At 31.5% G+C, this 24526-nt stretch overlaps 1 protein-coding gene across 2 annotated transcripts; it reads right to left on the reverse strand.

Annotated features, from left to right (window-relative positions):
* Window positions 1–1858: 1858 nt before the first annotated feature.
* On the reverse strand, window positions 1859–24064 carry LOC143075255 (uncharacterized). 2 transcript variants are annotated; one of them, XM_076250620.1, is made up of 11 exons: window positions 23827–24064; window positions 15185–15270; window positions 14514–14675; window positions 13286–13414; window positions 12629–12757; window positions 11552–11677; window positions 10659–10787; window positions 4441–4569; window positions 3896–4024; window positions 3439–3543; window positions 1859–2803 (listed from the first exon to the last, which is right to left on the reverse strand). In XM_076250620.1, exons 1-11 carry the CDS (start codon window positions 23925–23927, stop codon window positions 1986–1988), a joined length of 2043 nt encoding a protein of 680 aa, XP_076106735.1. In that variant the 5' UTR covers window positions 23928–24064; the 3' UTR covers window positions 1859–1985. The 2 variants fall into 2 exon arrangements, with proteins under 2 accessions (XP_076106735.1, XP_076106734.1); XM_076250619.1 differs by lacking the exon at window positions 23827–24064 and adding an exon at window positions 17441–17596.
* Window positions 24065–24526: the final 462 nt, after the last annotated feature.

Here is a 24526-nt window from a genome sequence, read left to right on the forward strand (position 1 = left end):
TAAAAATTGTCAAAAAAGGGCAATAACTCTATAGGAAGTCATCCAATAGTTTTGACAGTTGAACTTATTTGTAAATCTTATCATACGGTTAATTTTTGATACTTACTATTTGTATCTATTTATCATGTTTTGATAACAATAGACACAAATGCTAACAGAAAATTGAAAAATCTGTCAATAAAGGATCAAAACTTAAATACTAGTATGGAGTCACCTGATAATTTCGGTGGTGTTGATTTATTGATATATCATATTTATACTTTAATCATTTATGGTTTCCCTTTCCCTATTATAGTTGTCGATCAATCAGGCAAACATTGGGGGAAATGGTAACATTCGTCATTTAAGGACAATTAGTCGTAAAAGAAGTCATCTGACGGTCTTTATGTAACCAGCCGGTAGATCACAGCATTTTTAACAGTTCTACACCGATAGATTTTCGATATATCTAGCAGTATTAACAATGATAGCAAATGTTGAAGTTGAAATCATCCCTTCGTAAATTTCACAGACGCCATCACGAGTACGTTGACCGTTATGGAATAACCGTTTCACAGATGATATCGGATATGTTATTTATGTAGTAACTACAATACCTTCCCGTTTCACGAATGTGACCTACTGAATTATTCTATTTACCGGATTTGTAATAATATAAGTAACACGACGGGTGTCACATGTGGAGCAGGATCTGCTCACCCTTCAGGATCACCTGAGATCACCCCCTTTGTTGGTGGAGTTCGTGTTGCTTAGTCTTTTGTTTTCTATGTTGTGTCTTATATACTATTATTTGTTTGTTTGTCTTTTTATTTTTAGCCATGTCGTTGTCAGTTTATTTACATTTCTATGAGTTTGACTTTCTTTCTGGTATCTTTTGTCCCTCTTTTATGGACTCTTACCTTAATAATCTTTGGTACGTTTTATGTCATGTTAACCCAGTTGGTTTCATCTAACATAGCATACCCGATTCACCTAGTGTACTCAAATGCTATTTCCTGTTAAAATTGTTGACATATAGATCGATTTGTAGTTTAATTGTCAAAATGATTTAATTGATTTAACACGCTTCTACTTGATTGCCGGGCTTAATTATGACAGTAAATGTTTGATTTCTCAGCCAGTTTTATTTTTATATAACGCCATTGCTTGGTTTTTTTCAATTCCAAGTTGTGGCGTTATCGTCAGAATGAAAACAAATCCGCTTAATCTGATACTAGAAGACGTATTATACCTTCAGTGAGTTGGGTTTCTCTTTGTCTCCGTGTTCGTTTTACTCTGACTATGGAATGGGGAATAGCAATATCATCGCTGTTTCTTCACCTTTTAAGTTGTTTTTGTTTTTAGTTGCTGTGCGTGTACTGATTTTGTGTTATAGATTGATGCCCCATATCCTTTCTTCTCTTGGAAACTGTTTTAAAACTAGTTAACTGTATGATAGTTGTAATGGTAAACGGACGACGGACAACAAAGATAACGGACGCCAGGTGAGAGACTATCTCACTTGACACTAATGTTCAGGTAGGCTAAACAGGCCATTGAAGTGCTCTGAGAGCTAATTTGATATTCCATGTCCTTCTTGATGTCCGTTTTATGGTATGTTGTGTATTTTGACATTCGAGAGCGAATACTGATATTCTCTATAAAGTTGGTGTGCGATTTTTTAGTCTCAAGACTTTTGATATAGATGAAACATCACGAGCATTATAGTTTGATAAACGACACCAATACAACAAAACGTAAAAGAAAAGGAAGCGTCAAACAAAAAGATAAAGATTTAAAACACCCTCATGATTACGCCTTTAAATTGTATCTGCTTGAAAACCTTCGTAAATGTCAAATAATTTTAATTATGCATGAGAACGTCAAGAACATTTTATTATGATTTACATAATTATAATGTGTTTAATTCAGACAGAATGTACATAAAACGGCAGTGAAACTTGTATTTCTATACATATTTGTAATCAATTGTTTTGCAAATGTATTCAGTCATTGGTTCTTATATTCAGGGTCTCTGTTGAACCATTTTGACTGCTTATTGTAATCTTTGGAAGAAATACACTGTTAAGACTACCATTTTCATCGATGTCCATTGTGCTGTAATCAGCATCAGTTTCTGATTTCTTCTTCAGACTCGAGTTCATTTTTAAGTATCCAGACTGGATGCTGCTTTCGCTCTCGTTTCTGCCTTTTTTGGTGATCATGTCGAGGTCGCTGCCATTGTTAAGTCTTATAGAAGATTTTGCATCTATGTAGTCATTGCATTGTCTGTTACTCCCATCGTTTGTCTTTGCAGCTCCTGATGCAGGTTTTACATATCCAGATTCAGACTCATTGCTTGATTTCCGTTCTTTTGTCATTTTGTTGATTTCTTGATAACTAGCACATTTGACATCCCTTATTAATCCTGTATATGGATTCAAATAGTCCGAACTATCACCATTACTCTTTATGTCTCCACTTGAAACTGAGAGTTTACTGAATCTCTGTGCATCAGTGACAGACAGGTAAATATTCCGTGTTCGTTTTGTTGTCGGTTGTCTCTCTTTGATTGGCGGTTTAACATCAGTTGAATCGGCATAGCTGTAAGGATAATTTGGTAGTAATTTTGAATCTGGTATTTCAGCGTAGGTATCAATGTCCTCGTAATGATTACTGCTAAAATCGTCCCTCTTCATCTTCTGCAGTTCCTGTTTAGCTGACATACGTTTACGGCGTTTCAAAACGACAATAAGTAAAAGGCATCCGACCAAAACCAGAATTCCCACCACTATACCGACAGATATTCCTACTGTTGATTTATCTAAAAATAAGAAAATTAAAAGTATAAAGACCAAATACTAACAAAACTACATTTTACTGTGTAATAAAACTTCTGTTGCCAAAAATAAAAAAAAAAGTTTTGCTCTTGCAATTTTTCATGCTTATGTTAGTCCTCCAACAAGACGGTTTTAAAAAGGAATTCTCTTATGAGTGTAACCTTTTGTCTTTTTGCTTGCTCGAGTTTTTCATGCTTATGATAGTCCTCCAACAAGACGGTTTAAAAAGAAATATTCTTATGGTTGTAACCTTTTTTCTTTTTGCTTGCACGAATAGAAATTTCTGTCATTACACTATTAGGAGTGTAATACGTTAAAGTGATACGAAAAATGCGTTAATTTTGATGGATTATTAAGCATTAAAAAGGATAATGAGACATGGCCATTGGTTTATCGATTGATTATTGCACATTGATGATGTCCATCGGTCAACACGATGAGCTTTCCCTCAATGGCAACAGAGGCGTGTAATTTCCAGAAATCTATTATATACAAAGAAACTCACATGTGTGTTATTAATTATTTAACTTGGTCTCTGCATTTTTGTTACGACTTTTGATAGATAGTGCATTTTACCACACATATTCTTTTATTATTAATAATATAATTAGAAATATACCATCATTACTGGCATGCATTTGTTGACAACCTCCGTCAACTGAACTGCAATGTTGACAGCTACATCTTTGTGCACAGTCAATTCCATAAGTACCAGCACCACAAGCTAAAATAGGAATAAAAGTGAAGTGAAGAAATCAAAAACACATTTCATTTTATGTTAGATTTTTTTTTATTGATTCGTTGATGAAGTTCTTTCTATGGTCTTTTGAATTTACCTGTTATCAATACAAATTATCTGACTTTGATATATATATATATATATTTATGGATATTCGGTCAACCTTTGTGAGAAAATCAAAACAAGCCTAATGTGTCGCCAACAACAATTTAACAAACAGGAAAATATAAAATTAAACTTTGTTTGTATGCACTTAAAATTTCCGTAAAGTTATTAAAACAATAAGTAATTGTTAATTGCAAATGTCCGTTCAAATAATTATAAAAACAAAACTCACTTTCATTACAGTGCAACCCATGTTTCCCTGCCTCACATTGACAGTCACCAGTCACGTGCTGACAATGTTGATTTTCTAAACAGCCACAGCGTTGAAGACACCCAGCACCATAGTAACCAGAGGAGCATTCTAATTAAAAGTTATACTACAACTAAATTATCCACTTATATTACATTATGTTAATCATTCCTTTGGAAGCTTAACAGTTCAACATCCTGCGATACATAGCAAATGTGAAACTACTGAGCAAAATAGTATTGTTGCAGTCATGTCGTTTGTATAAATCCTAGTTTGAAAAGTCTAATGACAAAATAATAACTATATGAGGCTGATTAGGTTTTTTTTATTAAATCTTATTTCAAATTACTTTATTGGTAATCTACATGTAATAATTTTGAATAACAAAACAAATTCCTTAACTTAGTCGATGTATTCAAACAAAGGTCAAGAAACTACAAAAACACCATTGTGTAGCAAAACCGTTGCCAAAAGGGAGAACTACTCTAACAATAAGTTTGTTTCGTGACTTCATGATAATAGCTTACTATGGTCACAAATTAACCCGGTCCATCCTCTATCACACGCGCATTCACCAGTCTGTGTGTTGCATACTGACGTTCTGGAACATTTACATGTGTATATACAGCCAGGCCCATATGATCCTACACTGCATGCTGAAAATAAGTTAAAATTATAATTGATGCCAAAATTAATTTGGATTCAGTTGTTTTCTTACATAATATTTTAATTCTTTTAAATCGTTTAACAATGTTTATTAAGAACTGTTTACTCAAAAAGAGATTTGCATACAAGCTGGATTGAATGCGTAGTTTTATAAATGTGACTTTAAATCTGAAATATGAGTGTAATCATTAATACATAATAGAGGTTTCTCAACATCTTGCGAACGGACAAAACTCTTCGAACGTATCATTAAGGAGCAGTAATTTTGTTATAATAAAATCCAAGATAAATGTCTACCGGTATTGCAGTGTGTTTAAAGACAACAGTTAACAATTGCATAATATTTTTGCAACCTTGCATTTTATTTTTGTGGTTAAAAATCGGTGTTCCAATTTATTTTCTGTTGTTGAATGTTACGTATTATTACGTTGAGTTTCGTTTGTTTACACTTCGAATATACGCGTTCGATTTATCTCCCTTATCCATTTAAAAAGATCATTGTCAGTTTGTACTAGTGCGGTGACTGAAGGCATATTTTTTCAAAATTAATCTCCCCACCGAACACACACCTATATAATATATCATTGGAAAGAGGAAACCTTATATTATAACAATATGCCTGTCGTCAGGACTTGATATGGTCACATTTTTTTTAAATTTAGGTCATCTGTACAAATCTGTGAAAAATTTTAAGGGTTTCAATTTTAACATTTTTTTTTTCTATTTCTAAACTCTACCTAAATACAAACGATACTGTTTTTGGCTTTAGTAATGTTTGTTATTATACATAAACCTTAATCATTAAAGATTTTTTATCAAAACAAATCCTAAAACGACTTTATACAAACAAAATTTCAAAAATTCTGTTTTTAACCCATAAAATGTTAAGAGCACCATAACCTTATAAATAATTTCAATTTCAGGTATAAAATCAGGTGTCATGAAGGATAATACTTTAAAATTATTTTTTAAACTATCACTTTGGGTGAGGTATCGAACCAAAGCAATAGAACAGTACAGTCAAATATGACCTCAAATTGAATTTGCGGATACTTCTGGGTTTTTTTATAGACTACTCGTTGCTTTCGTTTTTTTTTCACAATTATTGCTTCTTCCATAGTATTATCTGTTGTTGTGTATCTTACTCTGGTTAATGTCTACTACATGATCGATTTTGTACCTGTACCCCGTTTTTTTCCTTGCAACGTACCACAAACCTCAAAAGTATTCCATATAAACAAAGAAGATGTAATATGATTGTCAATGAGACTACTCTCCAACAGAGACCAACTGACACATTAATTAACAATTATAGGTCCCGTAGGACTTCAACAATGAGTAAACTCCATACTGCATAGTCTTCAATTCCCGAAATGAAAAATGTTATACAAACGAAAAATCTAACGGCGTGATTAATGTACAAAATAAATAAGAAAATAACTAATATAGTATATAGAAACAAACGACAACCACTGCATTACAGTCCAGTCTCATGACTGAGACAGACACATACAGAATGTGGCGGGTTTAACTTTTTTAAAAGCGCACCAACCCTCCCCTAACCTTGGACAGTGTATATTAGTGCAACAAGCTATATATAAAACCAAGCGTTACCTCTTTATCGTCATTTTCATCAACCGTCACAATAAATGTTTTTATAATATTTCTACACATTTCACTCATGGACACAGGTCTGTACATGAAAGGTTCTGCTCAAAGCAAACACGTTCTTTTGAGCACACAGATTTGCCTTTATAAGTACATACAAGTACTGTAGGCAGTCCGAAGACATTTGTCGCACAAAAAATACCGGCTTCAAACCATCCTATCAATCCATCTAAGATTTAACCGAATCTAATAGGTGATCTAATAGGTTGTTTAGGAAGGTGTGATGACATCCATATGCTTGTCTGCAAAGATGCTGGGGAAACATTATACGAGATGTACACACTATCTTGAATTCGCTCAATTTCAGATCATGGTTATTAGATAGAGTCGCACTCCACTTTACGAAGAACAAAATCCATTGGCATTCAATGTTTCAACAAGGTATTTTGAACCAAATTCATGGTACATTTGTGACGCCAAACCTAAATGAAAAGGAGTAAAAATTTTTTCGGCCACATAAACGATTGACTCATTTATTGCCAAGCATTTACGCAATTTCTCTGGTGCCATTTCATGAGAATAGACTTGGCTGTATACAGTATCATCGAGTAACCATAAAATGAATTGCAATAAATACGATAAAATTGAAACTGCTTAATAAATACAGGTAGCCTTTGTATAAAATAAATAACGATAAAAACATAATTGCAATAAATACGAAGGCATTGCCTGAATCGAAGAAAAAAGAGGCAATTAATCCGAAGTTGGGTATTCTTCTGTGGAAATTAGTAAAGTTTTGATGTCTTTTCTAAGTATACTTTATATCTGTGCGTTATTTGTGTCTATTACTGTTGACATTGAGATTTTGAGGTCAGTTTGCAATTGACTAGCAGCTGATTTGACATCTTCAATATGTTGCTACTGAATATTATGTTAGATTTGCCTTGAACTTGTTGAAGTTGTATTACAACTGAGTTTCTATAGTTATCAATGAGTTTAAACGGCATTTTACAAGTAGAATATTTTAAATTAGAATCAGTAGGAAGACGACATCTATATTTATCAAGTAATGTAGTCATAAGGAATGCTTTTCTTCACCATTAAATCGTTGTCAAAAGCCAAAATAAAATAAGTAAAAGCAGTATCGTGATCTGAGATTTCTGCCTCCACGGGTTTGGAATTTTGTTTGTTTCGTTTTAAGCAAATAGTTTGTAATGCAACAAGAATGATAGAGTGCTTGAAGTTTAAAAGATGGACGAGAAACTGTTTCAACTTTAAAATCATCGCCATTGCTTTCTGCCACGGATAAAACATTCTTAATACGCTAATCTGATTCAAACTTGCGTTGTTTTCGATCTTTCTAAAATGTTTTGTTGCAACAAAATATCAAGCGCTTCAGTTGAACGACTGCATTCTATAACGCGTATAAACACCCGAAACTGAGGGACACTGAACAGTCCGATAATTGTCTGTCGTCATTAAATTTCAGGTTAGAAGCATCCTCGCTCTCAAAGGGGAAACAATTTTGTTTACTAGTGTAACTTTTGTAGTATGGACGATGGTAAACTGCCTGCAGTTCTTCAAATTCACAGCTATCGCATGAAACACCTTGATGTTCACCTCATCCAATCTTTTATTCATTGCAGATACAAAAGTCGACTTCCCTATACTGGTATATTGATTCAAACTTTCAGTCGGTGATGTTTTTTTGGCATATTAAGCACTGCATAAAATTTAACGACTTCTGTCTTTTCTTTGGACTTGAAGTAGCAAGTTTCAACGGACTTGACCATATCGTACACATCACGGAATATTCACTGAAACAATCCGTCAATTGTTTTGATTTTTACAATGAGACTTTTCTAACAAAGTATATTTGATGTTTTATAACAAAAAACATAGAATAATATAAACATATACAAACAAAGTATGGGCAATATATTAGTGCACTTTATTCGAAAAAAAATTATATATAATAGCGAAAAAGGGAGTAATTTCATATATCAGTTGAGAGCAAATTATTGACTAATACACAAAATGTGATGGAAGGAAAGTGATTAAGTTCCGTATTGAAATTGAAGTTGTTAACTCTTTTCTTTTTTCCGTTTATTTCTTAAGGCTTTTTTCATATTTAGGTTCCGAAATTTTTATCAGTAACTAGTTTTACGAAATACTATATGCTTAAAATATTATGGGATAATTTTAATTACTACTATGAAGAAGAAACTAAATTTATTATTATAATAAGTTTGTGTCTGAATTTGCAATTAAAATTACCTCAATTTTAAACAGCCAAAACTTAGCAAATTTTAAAGGTTAGAAGAAATTAAAGTACTGAATATAATATTTTGACATATGAAAATAGCTTCAGAAAAAAAACATTTCAATTAAAGGTAAGCAAACATACACAAAGGAGAAGGTTCACTAAGACCACGTTTTGGCCCCAAAATATAGCAGTTTTACAAAATTGTTAAACTGTAAACTTTGAGTTATTTATTCGAAACTAGAATGCTTCTGCTACATAAATATGGGCAGTTTTTGACAAAACAATGTACATATATCGGGTACTAGCATCATTAAATCATGCTAAATTACTGAAATCTTCACAATTTTAGCATTTTAGTTAAATTTTAGACGGTTTCCGTCTTAAATGAAAGTGACCGCATTTGTGTTCATTCTTTACATTGAAATGTAAGTTGTATTTGATTATAATACATAATATATATAAAGGTTGAGGATGAACACGGATGCGGCCACTTTCATTTTTGACAAAAACCAACTGAACGTGACATTTTTTGGCATATTTGATAGATTTTTCATATTTAAGCTAGAATCGGAGCGTTTTAAATGAGTAAATCAGTTTAAATCTTTCACATAAACTAATTGAATCAGCTGAAAAAGACACTTAAGTGTTTAAAAAGTGTCTAAAATCTTTCGTCAGATGAACTGGAAATTTGAGGCCAAAATCGGCCCTTACCGGACCTACTCCTTTTCATTTTGAATAAGGGGGGTTGAAACTCTCCAACATACTACTAGTCATTAAAACGGCTTTTTAGAAAAATATGACCATACGAAATTTTGACGACAGGGCCAAAACTAAGGAAGATATTTGTAAATAAGTTAAGATCATTTTTAGCCGTGTGTTATTTGGGGAGATTAAACTCGCAATCTAGAGAGGACCCCCTCTTCTGTCAGTCAGCACCCCCCCCCCCCCCTTCCCCTTTATGAAAAGTTCTGGATACGCCACTGTATTATTATCCACACATCCGTTATAAATATGGAACGAATAAAGGAGGGTGAGTTTGGGTAAATTCTATCTCCTAGAATAAAGCACCCAACAGAAAAGTATCGATGTGCACTAGGTCAAATCGGTCCAACTTGCTCTAAAATTATTTTTGGGAATAAGCTACAGAAATATAAAGGTGCACTCGATCAATCGTAAAGTTATAGAGTTTTGTGTATTCTTGTTGAAAATATGAGTGCTACAGCACCAACAGAACTGATAGTTAGACAGTTTTTAAAAGGTCCATTTTCTTTAAATTCCATTCCCAAAGTAAAAAAGAAAAACATTAGAAAAAAACAAAAAACGAAGAAAACATATACAGCATTCCATAAAAGCTCCACGAAAAAAACTAATATATAATAATATACTAAAAAAGAAAATAAGAATCGCATGAAAACAAAACAAAGCAAAACAAAATTAAATACATTACAGAACATATTTTTAAAGTGTTAACTGCTTTTTTCTTTTTTTAAATAATTATTTCAATGTTTCCCTTTGGTCATCTTCTTGACTTTATCAGTTTAGCTAGAATATAAATCAGATATAATCATTTAAGGTCAAGAAGTGATCATTTGGATTTAAGAGTTGGGGCAACGAAGTTACCCTGGATCCGAGGAATGTTTTTTTTTTTTGAAATTAAAAGCTAAAAGCGTTCACGCTTAGATTAGTTTACCTCATGTTTGCGAAAGACTTCTTCCACTGATCTGATCCTTGATAAGATTCAAAAAGATTCCCATTCCCTACTATCCCAAAATTCTAAATGATGTTGTCATGTTAATCAAAATATTTTGTACGATTGCTGTCCTGGGTCTAAATATTTTATATTCTTCGCCATGATTTATTGACTAATTAGATTTTCAAATGTTTAGATTAAACCGTAAATTGTATATCATATATTTACATATCAAGTCAATATAATATGTCTACGACTCTAAATGGTTTTACAAATTCCAAAATGTATATATTTTCTATGTAAACGAAATTGCAAACGTTAGAAGATAACAACCGATAGTCCAAAAGTATTGAATAAATGAATGCTCCCTCTTTTCTCGTTACGGCAACTTACGTCAAGTTAGGTCAATTTTCGTTCGTTCGTGAGATGTTGAGAAACCTCTATTAAGTGAAACTCCTTATACACCGTTCAATTATGGACGATATGCAAGTTATATTTGATAAAAATTGAATTACTTTTGCTGCAATCCTTTCCGTGGAAGCCAGGCTGACACAGACATTCTCCAGTAACTGGATGACATCTTGAGTGAGTATCACAAGTACAGGTGGAATTACATCCACTCCCAAACGAGTTTTCTGGACAATCTGTAAAAATTATTAAAATATTGTATACCGGGAAAACACTTTATCATTTACTTATCATAGTATTTGTTTCAGTTACGTAAATCACGTATTCCTTTGGAACGAGTAATGTTATGCATCAGCTGCTTAATAAACTGTTAAACACCTTATCGCTGTTTTCGTTTTTTTCCATATATCAGATTTTGTCCTTTGGATTTCCAGCTTTTTATATTACTTACACTTTGAACAACTGGATCTAAATGATACTCTCATTACCTAACATTATTGATAATTGTTGTCCCATTGGCAATCATATCATATCTCTTGATTTTTATTTGACTTGTCTGCACATTTGTTTACCAAGTGTGTTGCATGTTCTTATTATACGGACATGGCGGGTGATAATGCATAGCAGGAGAAGCTTTCCTTTTCAAGTCGAGTTATCTCATTTATGCGTAATTCGATTCTAACTGGACTTTCTTTTATGACTTTTAATAAAAAGGATTCATGAGATCTGAACAACGGTCAACATATTTGCCTATGATGTATAAGGATGACTTTATTAGTACAAGACATTATTCAACATCAAATAAGTGTGTTAATGACAGTAACAGTACCAATTTTAATGCATCAGATCAGCATTTAGACAATTAATGTCTCTTCAGGGAAACTCGAAATTAATTTTACATTGAGGAGTAAAATATATATTAGTCTGTAGTTATTCATAATATTCATGTTAATATGTGCAAACGAGTTTGGGTGCATGGCTTTAAATACGACCGACTTACTTTCGTTGCATAATCTACCAGAATAACCCGGGTTACACGTGCATTGTCCGTCCTTTGGATCACATGTTCCTTCTATACAATTACATGTACCAAGACAGTCTCCGCCAAATGTACCAACCGGACATCCTAAAAAACAAGTTTTTTTGGTACATAGATTTAATTAAACATATGTTCTTGTACATTCATTTAAGTAAAATATATTGTTTTTAGCATCATAATATATATGAGTGGTCAATAAATAAAAGGAGCATGTTATGTCTGTTATCAACAACATCTACTAATTTCATTTTTAAAATCTAATTGTAATGTAGATAAGTGTGGATGTTGGTAAATACCAGATGCTTGTTCCAAATGCTTTGTATCAACTTTCCATAATTGGCGTACCTTCGTTATTGACAATAGGTGAATCATGTTGAGTAATATAAAACACAGACGTGAGTTTTATCGACATAAATTGGACTATCTACAGACTTCCCTGTGTGTTAACAAATGAGCATTTTAAGGAATAACATTTTAAACCTCGTGAAATGAAATACAAAAATGTGGTCGCGTTATCCCGGTTTCTATTTATAAATATCATTTGAACAAGGAAATACAAAAATAACACAAATGCCCGGATAACATTTCCTTTCAATTGATCACACACAAATCAATTGTAAAATAAAACTCGGACAAAAATGTATTGTTCTCTCAATAATCCGATATCCAATCGTACAAACATATTTCGTATATAATCTATTTTATCCCACTTATCTTTGATGATAAAAATAACCTTGAATTTTCAGTATTACTTGAATCGTTGACGTATATGAATCAGACCCAAAAATATATGCGCAGAATTACATACTTGTATTGGTTTCCGTTTGAAAACTTCTTTACAGTGTCTGTATACTATTACAGATTTACCCTATAATATTACAGATTTACCCATCAAGTATTTAAAGGGTAAAAAGCACATACAACCTTGCTACTAAGTTAATGATACCTTTGGTTTCAGTACAAATCATTCATCAAGGGTACCTCAATTGGTCAAACAATACACTTCATAGACGCATCTCTTATAATTTGTTCACTTACTTTCATCACAGTTGTTTCCCTTGAACCCCTTTGGACACAAGCAATGACCGGTCACGTGATGACAAGGTACCTGATTTGGACAACTACAATTACGGGAGCACTCCTGTCCGTAAAACTGATCTCGGCAAACTGAAATGAACAACATGCTTATATACAGAGACAGGCTATGTAGTGCCAAATGTTTATTTGGTATTTCGAATTGATTTTAAAACGATTTTAATATCCGTATATTAATCCATGTATCTAAATTAAAGTTACGACTGCATATTATACAAACACAAGAGATAAAGTGCCATTTTTGTATTCGATATTGAAACTTCTCTTAAAATGTTTCCTTTATTTGTGTATGAAGATTAAACCTTGTTACAAGAATGCATATTATACAAACGTTTAGATTTTGTGCCAATTTTTCTATCTGATATTGAAATTTGTCATTTTATTTTACCTTTATTTGTTTATAACGATCTGTGAGTTAATAAATTAAATAAGTAGTCTAAGAAATCAATCTGAGCTAAAATACAGAAAAATTGGTAAGTATCAGTGACGTCATTTATGTTTCTCCAAGAAATATACACTAAAATATCATTTGATTTCTAGAAAATAATGTCATATTTTTCAAACAACAAAAGGATAAAATCAAATGTTCTTTGGACTTACTGTCATGACAAAATCTGCCTTCATAACCTATGTGACAACTACAATGGCCAGTCTCATGATCACAGTCAGAGTGTTCTGAACATTTACAAACCGATTGACAATCCATGCCGTAATATCCATCTGGACACTCTATAAGTAAAAGAAGTTCAATAATTAAGATTCTTATGGAAATCGTATATTTAAGTTATCTACCTTTTCAAACAAAGTACAAGATAAATGAATATGAATAATTATTTTGAATGGATTAAAATTCTAAACGACCGAATTCTTCCAGATTCATTAATTTTATTCCTGCTTTCCTGTAAGAGATATATGCAGCGTTTTTATGAACTAACATTAAAGTTTGTTTGGTTGTCCGTCTTTTGGACCATAAGTAGAGTTATAATAGAGTTGTCCTTTAGTCAACATAACTTACGTTTTTACAATTGATAAGTTAAATATAGGAAAGGGAGGCATATGTATCCATCTGATGAGTTATGCCTTTTTAACCTGATTTGTATGGTTCGTTCTGAGGTTGTACTGTTACACCACTGTCCCAGGTTAGGATAGGGTTGGGATCCTGCTAACATGTTAAACCCCGCCACATTCTGTATGTATGTGTCTGTCCAAAGCCAGGAGCCTTTAATCTAATGGTTCACGTTTGTTGATGTGTTACATATTTGTTTTTCGTTCATTTTTTGTTCATAAATTAGGCCGTTAGTTTTCTCGTTTGAATTGTTTTACCTTTGTCATTTCAGGGCATTTTATAGCTGACTATGCGGTATGGGTTTTGCTCATTGTTAAAGGTCGCATGATTACCTATGATTTCTGTGTCATTTGGTCTCTTGTTTAAGAGTTGTCTCATTGGCAATCATACCACATCTTCTTTTTTTATATTGAGACAAAGTAGACTTATATTTTTACAATTGATAAGTTAAATACAAGAAAGGTTGAGCTAAAGTAGGCTTTAAAAAGTCATTTCTGGTCAACGCATTTTACGTTTTAATCATTTAAATCTGTTGGAGTGATCCTGAATTTTTATATAGATCATTACACGCTGTTTATTTTTGTTTTTTCAATTAAATATACAATTATGAAGGAAATAGTTCGCTATCTTTCGAAATGGTCGGAATGCATTGCATAAATGGTTCGTGACATAGACAACAGACACAACATTGTACTAAGTCCTAACAACTGCAATTATTGTAAAGGGGTAGTTACATCAAGGTTATATTAAAACCTGTCATACCTTTATCACAGTGTGCTCCAGTATAACCTGCTTTACATTTACAACCAGTCTTTGGGTCGCATAGGTCACGTGTACAATTACATGTCAATTTACATTGTTGTCCATATTTACCGTCAAGACATGGTACACTACAGTTCTGTCCAAAATGGCCTGCAGGGCACGCTAAAAAGAATATTATTTTTTGATAACGAAATTCATTTAGTTTTCAAATTGGAGCAACAGTTTACATTTATTTTGTAGGAATGAACATTCCATACAATTAAGATAGAAATCACATTGATAAAATTTGAATTTAATTTAGAATCATTTCATCGTATTCTCAATTTCTCCAAATAAAAAAAACACAACACATTTTAATATGAAGTTAACAATATTTGAGAACTTTGAAAAGTCACATCAATATGTAAAGGGATTACATTTTTCTTTTAAGATCTCAACCCTTTACGTTTTAATCTCAAGCAGTTGTACAAACGAAACGTACGTACACGTCTATCATATAAATAGATACAGAAAAGCAAGTTTACAGTACGTAAATTACGGCATAGTGGATAACACATAAAAACAAATCAACATGTCAACATATCAATATTTCAAACTGTATTCAAAAGGTCTATACTGTCTATAAGCAAGCATTGACTATTCTTCTTTTTATCTAGAAGGTCATTAATTACCTATACACTTATTGTCCACTTCCATATAATCCGGACAACATGTCATTTCCAAAACTCTATGGTACTGTCCATCTGGCTTCATTCGTCTAAACAGAACAAAATAACAAAATCAATATAAGTCATTTATGCTCTAGAACTCGAAGTTCTTGGTACACAAAAAATAGATTTATACTGTACGCTATAAAACCATGTTCACTATTTTCTACATTTGAGAATGCCTGTACCAAGTCAGATATATGACTATTGTTGTGCATTCGTTTGATGTGTTTTATCATTTCATTTTGCCATTTGATAAGGGACTTTCCGTTTTGAATTTTCCTCGGAGGATGGTAGTTTTGTTATTTTACTTTTTATATGAGAAACACATAAGCGTAGTCTTAAAATATTTAAATGTATGTATAAACTTAATGACTACACTACTGACTAGGTAATACATCATTCTATCCATTGCAACATCATTTCAATATGCTTAGATTTGTAAGGTGTTTTTCCTTCTATGTTACTGGGATCAGTTTCATTTAAACTAATGGTTGGTTGTTTTCATTTGAAATTTAAATCAATGACAATGTGCAATGAAAAAAATGTGTTTTATAATAAAACTATGTAACTTTAGCATGTGCTTACGTTGTATATATTTAGATATAATTAAAACATTATGAAAAAAATAATTCTAATATCACCAATTATTATAAAACTGATAGTGAAATATAACGATAGAGAAAAACGTTAGTTTGATGTGTATCTTTTAAAAATTACCCTGTGTCATGGATTTTGTCATTTGTGGATCCGAATTCTTCTCAAGTAGAAATTATTTTACAGGGGTAAACGTACAAATTCTAAATTTCAAAATCTGTTCTCTTTCAAGACTAAACTTATGACTGACATTTCCCAAAGGCTAAACATGTAAAAATAATATGAGCATTTCTATTAACAAGATTTGGAAATATTCTAAATCAATGTTGAAAATTCCCAACAATAAAATATTCACATTTCCCTAGGATTTACGTACGAAGAGATTAAAGTATATCGTTTTTAAGCATGAAATAATGTTACAGGGCAATATCAAAATACTATCATCTAGATCATGATGAGACTGAATCAATTGATGAAAATATATACATATTTTTTTTTTAAAGTAGAAGATAATAATTTAAAAGATTACCTAAAAAATGACAGATGAAAAAATCATAACCAAACGAAAAAAACTGAACGGATAAACAACAATGTACAAACGCCTTACACATAACTAACAATTTAACAATATACGGCACTAAAACCAGAAGTGTGCTCAGATATCATGCAATTACAAATCAATGTTAATATGTACCACAAAAATCACACACACGCGCATGTCATCTTGTATCATGATATTGATTAAGATCGGGTATTCTACATGTACATGTTTATTTTAACCACGATTGAAATGAAACATTTTAAAAAGATGAAAGTACCAATACCCACAGAGAATTTAAATAAAAGTAATCCGAACAAAATCTGAAAAAAAATATAGTTAAAAATTATAGAGCAAATGTTCATGTTAACATGAAACTCTGCACGATTTATTGGTTTTGCCGTACACTTTTTTTTCTTTCTAAAACACAATAATGAATAGAAAAAGTAATTTCCGGATAGCCAAAATGTACATGTACGCCTACTTTTTAAATACACGTTTTTTTCATGGAATGTATCCAAAATATTTGTCTTACATTTACTACGTATCATTTTTCACGTGCTTGTTTGATGGATTTGTTAGAAATATTCATTGACTTGAATTTTACGTGAATTCAAATTTTAACGAGTTCATACTCCATTTATAAAAATAACATTCAAATGTTCCCCATTCTACAATTCTGCAAACAAAAAAAATTGTAAAACGAAAATGTGTTTATAAAATGTTTAATACGTACACAACAATGTGAACTTTATTTAAATCGGTCCTTTATTATCAAGATATATATTTTATTATGCAAATGAACTAAAAGCAAAAATATACACATGAATAAGATGTGGTATGATTGCCAATGAGACAAATGTCCGACCTGACTTAATGACATAGAAAAGTGTAAAATAACAAAAATACTGAACTCCGAGGGAAATAATAATTCCTGAGAAGTGTAAAGAATTTACGAAAACACTACGTAAAAGCAGAGCCAAAAATTCAGCATTAAAAAAGCTCGACCTAAAATGGGTTAAAATGATTTAATTAACGACGAATCTTCATATTGTGCGATCTTGATACGATTTAAGTCTACTGACCTGATGTACCGAGGACATGCATTTTGTTCTGTCGTACTTAATCCAGCGGTAAAACTACTGACAATCAGCGAAAGTAACAATATAAACGAACAAAGATCTTTAACCATAACGATTTCACTACAATTCTTGTCAGTATTAGAATTAATGAAGAAATGATTTCCGTATCTAGATATTAAATCTTAATGAAAAGGACTTATTTCCGTTTGATTGATCGTTGATTTTTCAAAAACAACAAGTCCGGAGGGCCCCGGATGGGTTGTCATTGTTCTACTTATGTGTAATAATATTGTTTTAATAAGTTTAAACGGTGATGAAAACTTGTTTTTCCTTTGAATGAAACATTTACAAAATTATTTATTAATCTATTTCAAATCAAAATGTGAACACATTTTTTTTATAGCAAATATATGTATCTTGTGTAATCAAAATATGAAATCTCATATCTGTTTACAGTGTTTAACACAATTCAATAAAGTTTCATATTGGTATTTGGTAATTACTTAAGACAAAGTGCGAAAACTTTGAGGTTTTGACACCGAATCAAGGATCAACTCATTATGTCCGAAGGTCCTGATCTCGACCGTCTGAAATTTGAAAACTATAAGACGACCCCAGACACCGGTTGTCACAATATGCTTTATAAAATTTAGTTAACGGTGATAAGCACATTCAAAGATGTTCGCTAATCGGTTTCATAACAACAAGCTTAATAAAAACTATTATGAATTGATACTGTATAAATAAAGGAACTAAAAAGCAGAAACAGTGACGGATCTGCGTTTGTTTTCAAAATATAAGCCGTTTAAGATATTTGCTTGAAATGATGCTCTCTACATTTTTCAATTTGAACATTGGCACCTCCTCTCTTTCAAAAACTATGAAACGATAACAAAGATTTTTCAGACTTCACTTTGTATGTTATAAAGTTACATGTATAAAAAGAAAGGTTGGGATAAGCGAGCAAAACTGTTAATTGTATTACTTGGATACAACCAGAGGATTCTCAATATTTGTCAAAAATTCTTAAATAAAAGGGGGCCATCCTTAAAATGGCATAAGCTGTGGAATTCTTGTTAAACAATTTGACTCAAATTCTAAAATTTGCTTTATAACTTACTAAAATGTATAACCAAATTACAAGAGGTCTATATTAAACAAACAATAATGCATTTGGCAGATAATAAATAATTTATAATTGCGATTTATTTTCTTTTAGACTTAAATGCGATTTTAATTTTGACGATTTTTAGAAAAAAATATGTTTGATTCATATAAAATATTTCGAAATGCGAGTTTAAATTATTGCGTTTACAACTCTGTCGCATTATTCGCAATGATAAAAACCTCGGAACAATTTCCAAATTTACAAGTGTATAAAACATAAACATAGCTATTAAAATATAGCGATCTCGAGCAATTGGAGTTTTCTAGGTCTGTCTGAGTTCATGTCACAGGTATAAAAAAAAAAGTACTGGTTATCATCTTTTTTTTTTATACAAGACTGATTTTTTGTGGATCGAATCTATATCAGTTCACTAAATTGTTCACCTTTGTTTCTCTTTTAAAGTTGACAGTTGTGTCGGTTAGTGTATAGAAATGTATATACTATGAAACTTAGAGCGAGGGGCTCATAGTTTCATAGTATATACCTTTCTATACACTATCCAATTTAGCACATATTTACAACTTGAGTAATCCTGTAATTAGTCTATCGACATGTTTTGGTTGACTAGATGTAGCTCATTTACGTAGTTTTTGTAAATCTACTCACTAATATCATTGTAAAAACGGGATTTCAAAAGGCCGTTGACTTTAGAATGAAAAGATGGTAGCTGCTGGTGTAAGTATGTTTATTGATATAAAGCGGTGTTTTACTATGCATGTACGTGTACTTATTTACATGGTAAGATGACAAAATAAATTGACCAAAAGCAGACAATACTTAAATTGCAGTGGAAGCTTTACATTCTGGAAAACGTTTTTCAATTTCACATAAAAACTAAAACTATATTGAAAATGCTTTTGAATGAGTACAAACAGTTGGATCCCCCTCCCATATCTTTGGTTGAAACACCTTTTAAAAATGGCTGGATCTGCTCCTGGTATGTACCCATAGGAAGTCTAGTAGATAGTTTACATGCATGACATATTTGTCACTGGACATTAGGCAACCAATAATCGACCAATATATGACGAAATATATCAAATTGCTTTATTGATAGTTTCCCTTCAAAAGATTCATGGTTGACTCTTTTTTTGTACAAAGTAATTGCATGGAAGATAAAGGATTACAAATTTTAGATGGAGTTGTACTTTAATCAATGTATAAAGAATCATAATTGTTACTCTGTATTTTAATGAAAGAAACTTTTGATTGTCGAAACAAAAATTTAGATCGAAAGATTGATTAGTAGGATGTTAAAAATCTAAAATTTGAAAACTAATTACAAATTATTTAGTTAAATTTGGAACACAGAATTTATTTCAAAACAGCCAGTAGCAATTTTTTGTTTTAATATCTTGATTACGATACAATGAAATCTTACCCTTGTGGTCATTCATGCGTAGTTACTTAGTACACGGAAAAGGTATGTACTATGAAAATTAGAAGGCAAAATCAAGTAATTTAATTGGACGAAAAGTTGTAAGTATGTGTTAATTTCTTTTAATGGCTGAACACGACTTATACCCGCATAAACCAATATCTACATAATGGGATTAATTGAAGGTAACATTAATACGGATAAAACGAGGTCGAATTATTCACTTGCAAGTAAGAAAATCATAAACGATCTTTCTTATCTTATTTTGAAAAAAAAATGTATCAAACTGGCTGATTAGCGCGAATTATTATATAACTATTTCTCTTTCATTTCTGATTGAAGCACAAATTATGCTCTCCACACAATAGAATGAAAAACAAAGTTTGTCATTATAATGAACAAGAAACAATGAGAAAGGATATCAAGACTTATTTATAAAACATAATTTCTCAATACAGTTGTACAACCGGTCTTTGTTTATTCGCTTTTAGACTGATTTACATTAACCTCTTACCTGTCCTATATAGAACTAATTCCATTTGTCAGTAAAAAGCTAGCAAAAATAGAAGCATAGGTATAGCATGTATAGATTGCTGAATGCATTTGTAGATAATTTTTAAAATCATTTCACATTTCTGAAAGTCAATCAATATATTGCGTATGCATTTTGATATCTAGATGTTATTTGGTATTTGCAACGTTGGGTTAATGTCTCATTGACACTAGCCTCAATATCAGTTTTTATTGATACTTTATCATCATCCCCAATATAACTCTAAGTCGCATTTTTTTTAAAACGTAGTTTAAATGGGTTATTTTTAAAATACTGATTTCATTTGAGCATCATCAATTTCTCTTGACAATGTTCTCTCCTCTATCGGAGGGGATCGTATGTTTTATTCTCGACTGAGTCATCATCTGAATCTTCATATTATGCGACTGTGTTCCGGTGCATTTTTCAAAAGTAACAGTAAAGACCTTTAAATTCTAAGTGATGTATTACGTTTCAGACTATATGATATATCTTCTTCCAGCCTGCTAAACATGTGAATTTTATAAACCTGATTATACGGATTAAAATGTTCTGTTTGAAGGGGCACTAGCTACGAGATATATAAAAAATCAAAAGTATGATTTTTTTGGTTCAATCATTAATGGAAGTGAAATAGTGAAATACTAATTTGCTTTTATCAGCTAAAATGGTTCAATTTTGTCAAATTTGGCTTATAAACATTGATAATGACTTATTCACTTGCAAGTGAATAACTGGACCTCATTAAATCCGTATTCATGTGAACTCCAATTTAACCCCGTAGAAAGAGATAGAATAACGCATGCATTGTCCGTGTACGTGTATTTAAATGAAAAGAATGTCAACACTGAAAGTAAAACAAGGTAAATAGTTTGATTTACTGATTCGATCCACACAAAATCATTCTTATAAAGGTAAAAACGACGATAAACATAAATGTTTAATCTACAATACAAAATTCAACGTACCTATAAAAATACAATTGCACGAGTTGCTTAATCTATAATTAAACTTATAATTCATATCTATGTTTATGTTTACATCGCTTATATGGTCATAGAAGGTCAACTCGATAGTTAATTAGATGGCGTCTTGGCTAAAATTCACTCGAAACGAAGCTACATCTTATTGAGACCATGTCCTGTAAATTGTTTATTTTATACTTTTTATAGCTTGGAAAAATGTTTTACATTGTTATAAATAAAATATGAGAATTTGAGTCAAATCGGTGAACAGGAATTTGACAGCTAGTGCCCCTTTAAACAGTAGTAAAAGGCTTTCAGTCTGAAGAATACACATAAAACTGTCCATAAGGTGTTTTCTAAATGTTATCACAGCCATTTTATCGCGAACGCTTTAAATTTATAAGGCTACAAGAATCCTAAAAATCAAATTTCCATAAAATAGAAAGATAAGTGTAAATAAATAAAACTATAAAAATGTACACTTTAAGATGCACCTTATTGTAAGTTAAAAGCATACGATACAACTTCAATCCCGAGATGATTTTTTTTCTTCGAATATTTGTATACAAGTTATTTGTGATCAGGTCAAAACAAATATTATGTAATAAAATAATCCCTTTAAATAATGTGCTAAAATAGAGAAAAAAATGGGTCGATATTTTAGACATTTGCCTAAAATTTCGTTTTTGTAGACATCTCTATCGTTTAGATAGACATCTCCATCTTCCTTGTTTCAAAAAATACGTGCGGATTTTTTCAAAACAATTTGGAATAACTTTTTTACAAAAGTGTAATCCTCATTTGTGTAAATATTTTTTGGAAACATTTCTTTTTTATACAATTTGTTGCTGTATGTTAACCATTTAACTTCCAGGAGGTTTTTTTTCTGAAAAAAATATTCTGATCCCCAATTTGATGAAAAATATATTCTGGTCAAGCAGGTGTCAAAAAATAATATTTTGAGTGTAAATTCCCCCATACCTTAAAGAGTTTAATTTTGAAAAAATAATCTGATTGATTGCGTCGTAAACTGAATGAATTTGTTCGCGCTTGATGCGAAAAAAAATTCTGACTAAGAAAAAAACCCATTGTCAAATTGAGCTAAGAAACATTGATGGTGAATTATTCATCTGCAAGTGAATACTTCTACTTCATTGACATCGTATTCATGTGATTTTCAATTTAACCCCTTAATTAGATATCGATAACTTCATGCGTGTGTGGTTATCTTAAGAAAACGAATGTCAACATTAAAAGTGAAACAAAATGTAAACCATTTGATTGACTGATTCGACCAACAACAAAAACATATTCTAATACAGGTAAAAGCGATGATTAACATTTATATGTTTTATTTGTAATATGAAATTAGGGGTGCACTACGTTTGCGCGCATTTGGGGATTAAAATGTTTTACATTTGCGCGCAGCTTTTGATTACATTTGCGCGCATTCATTTTACAGGTAATCTTAGGTAAAAATATAAATAAAAATTATATTAAATTATTAAAGACTATATTTTTTCATAATGGATATGACTAACAGTTATCAATTTTTTAAATAGTTTGTTAATTCAAATTATATATAATTGTTCATATTGAATTCTAAAACCAAGTATACACCCCGTTATCAGGTTATAGCTTTTAGGTCAAGTTATAATAAATGGGCTATGGCACAGATTTTCTTAAAATTGTGCATACACCTTTGACTTGTTGAATTGTATCTGAAATCGAAAAAAAGTATGCGGCTTTATTTCTTTTTTTTCCCTGCCTTATGAGACTTAGACTAACGGACGGGGTATTGATACTTGTAAATAATAGAACAAATTAATAAATAAATAAGTGTTATAACCTGTATTTTATCCGAGTTTACCTGAGTTTACCTGTCAAAAAATGCGCGCAAATGTAATGATTTTTGCGCGCAAACGTAATGCACCGGAAATTAAACGGTCCTAAAAAATCCAATTGCACGCTTTCTATTTATATCCATAGTTATGTTTATATAGCGTATATGACCATCGGATGTCTTCGGATTTCAACTCGATAGTCAATTATATGGGGTCGACTAAAATACACACAAAACGAAGCTACATATTATCCGTTCATATGCCCTGTAAATTGTTTACATCAAACTTTAACCTTTTTAAATGTTTTACATGGTTATAAATCAAATATGAGAATTTGAGTCAAATCGGTGAACCTGAATTTTACAGCTAGTGCCAATTTAAAGCGGACGTGTTTACTTCAGCTTTATGTGCCTAAGTTGAAATGTCAAATTTATTACCTTCTTATTTGTACTCCAACAACAAATAACAAAATACAAAATACAAAGAATTAATTTCAACTTACCGGTACTTTCTGCCGCAAAGATTATCTCCTATCAGAATCGTTTTTGCATGTTCTCCACATAATGAGAGGGTAAACATCAACAGATAGAATTTTGCATGCATACTTGATATATCAAATGCATCCGTTCATCATTGACTGTCTCTAACTTCCTTTTTTTATTTTATGTACAGGATGTATAAGTATTATATAGTAGGATAAAAATGTAGCAAAGAACTCATGAGTTTGGCGAGTTGACTACAACAATCGTGTGTGTATGACACATTTTAAGTATTAACATATATTTACGTAATAAATATATAACGACCTTGGTGATATTTTTTTTTTTTACTGTTGTAGACTGTTTTGGGGTCTTTTTAGTTATTTTGGTTGTTGGATTGTTGTCTGAATAATGTATAAAATTGAGAATGGAAATGGGAAATGTGCCAAAGAGACAACAACCCGACAATAGTACAGACAACAGCAAAAGGTCACAAAGGTCTTCAATGCAGCGAGAAGTTCCCGCACCCGGAGGCGTCCTTCAGCTGGCCCTTTAAAAATTATATATACTAGTTCAGTGATAATGAACGCCATACTAAACTCCAAAGTATACACAAGAAACTAAGATTAAAAATAATACAAGACTAACAAAGGCTAGAGGCTCCTATACATGCATTAAAATCTAACTTATTGCACTATTGCTGTTATAATGAATATCATGTCT

The sequence above is a fragment of the Mytilus galloprovincialis genome, chromosome 5 (assembly GCF_965363235.1).
Source record: "Mytilus galloprovincialis chromosome 5, xbMytGall1.hap1.1, whole genome shotgun sequence".
Taxonomy (NCBI): domain Eukaryota; kingdom Metazoa; phylum Mollusca; class Bivalvia; order Mytilida; family Mytilidae; genus Mytilus; species Mytilus galloprovincialis.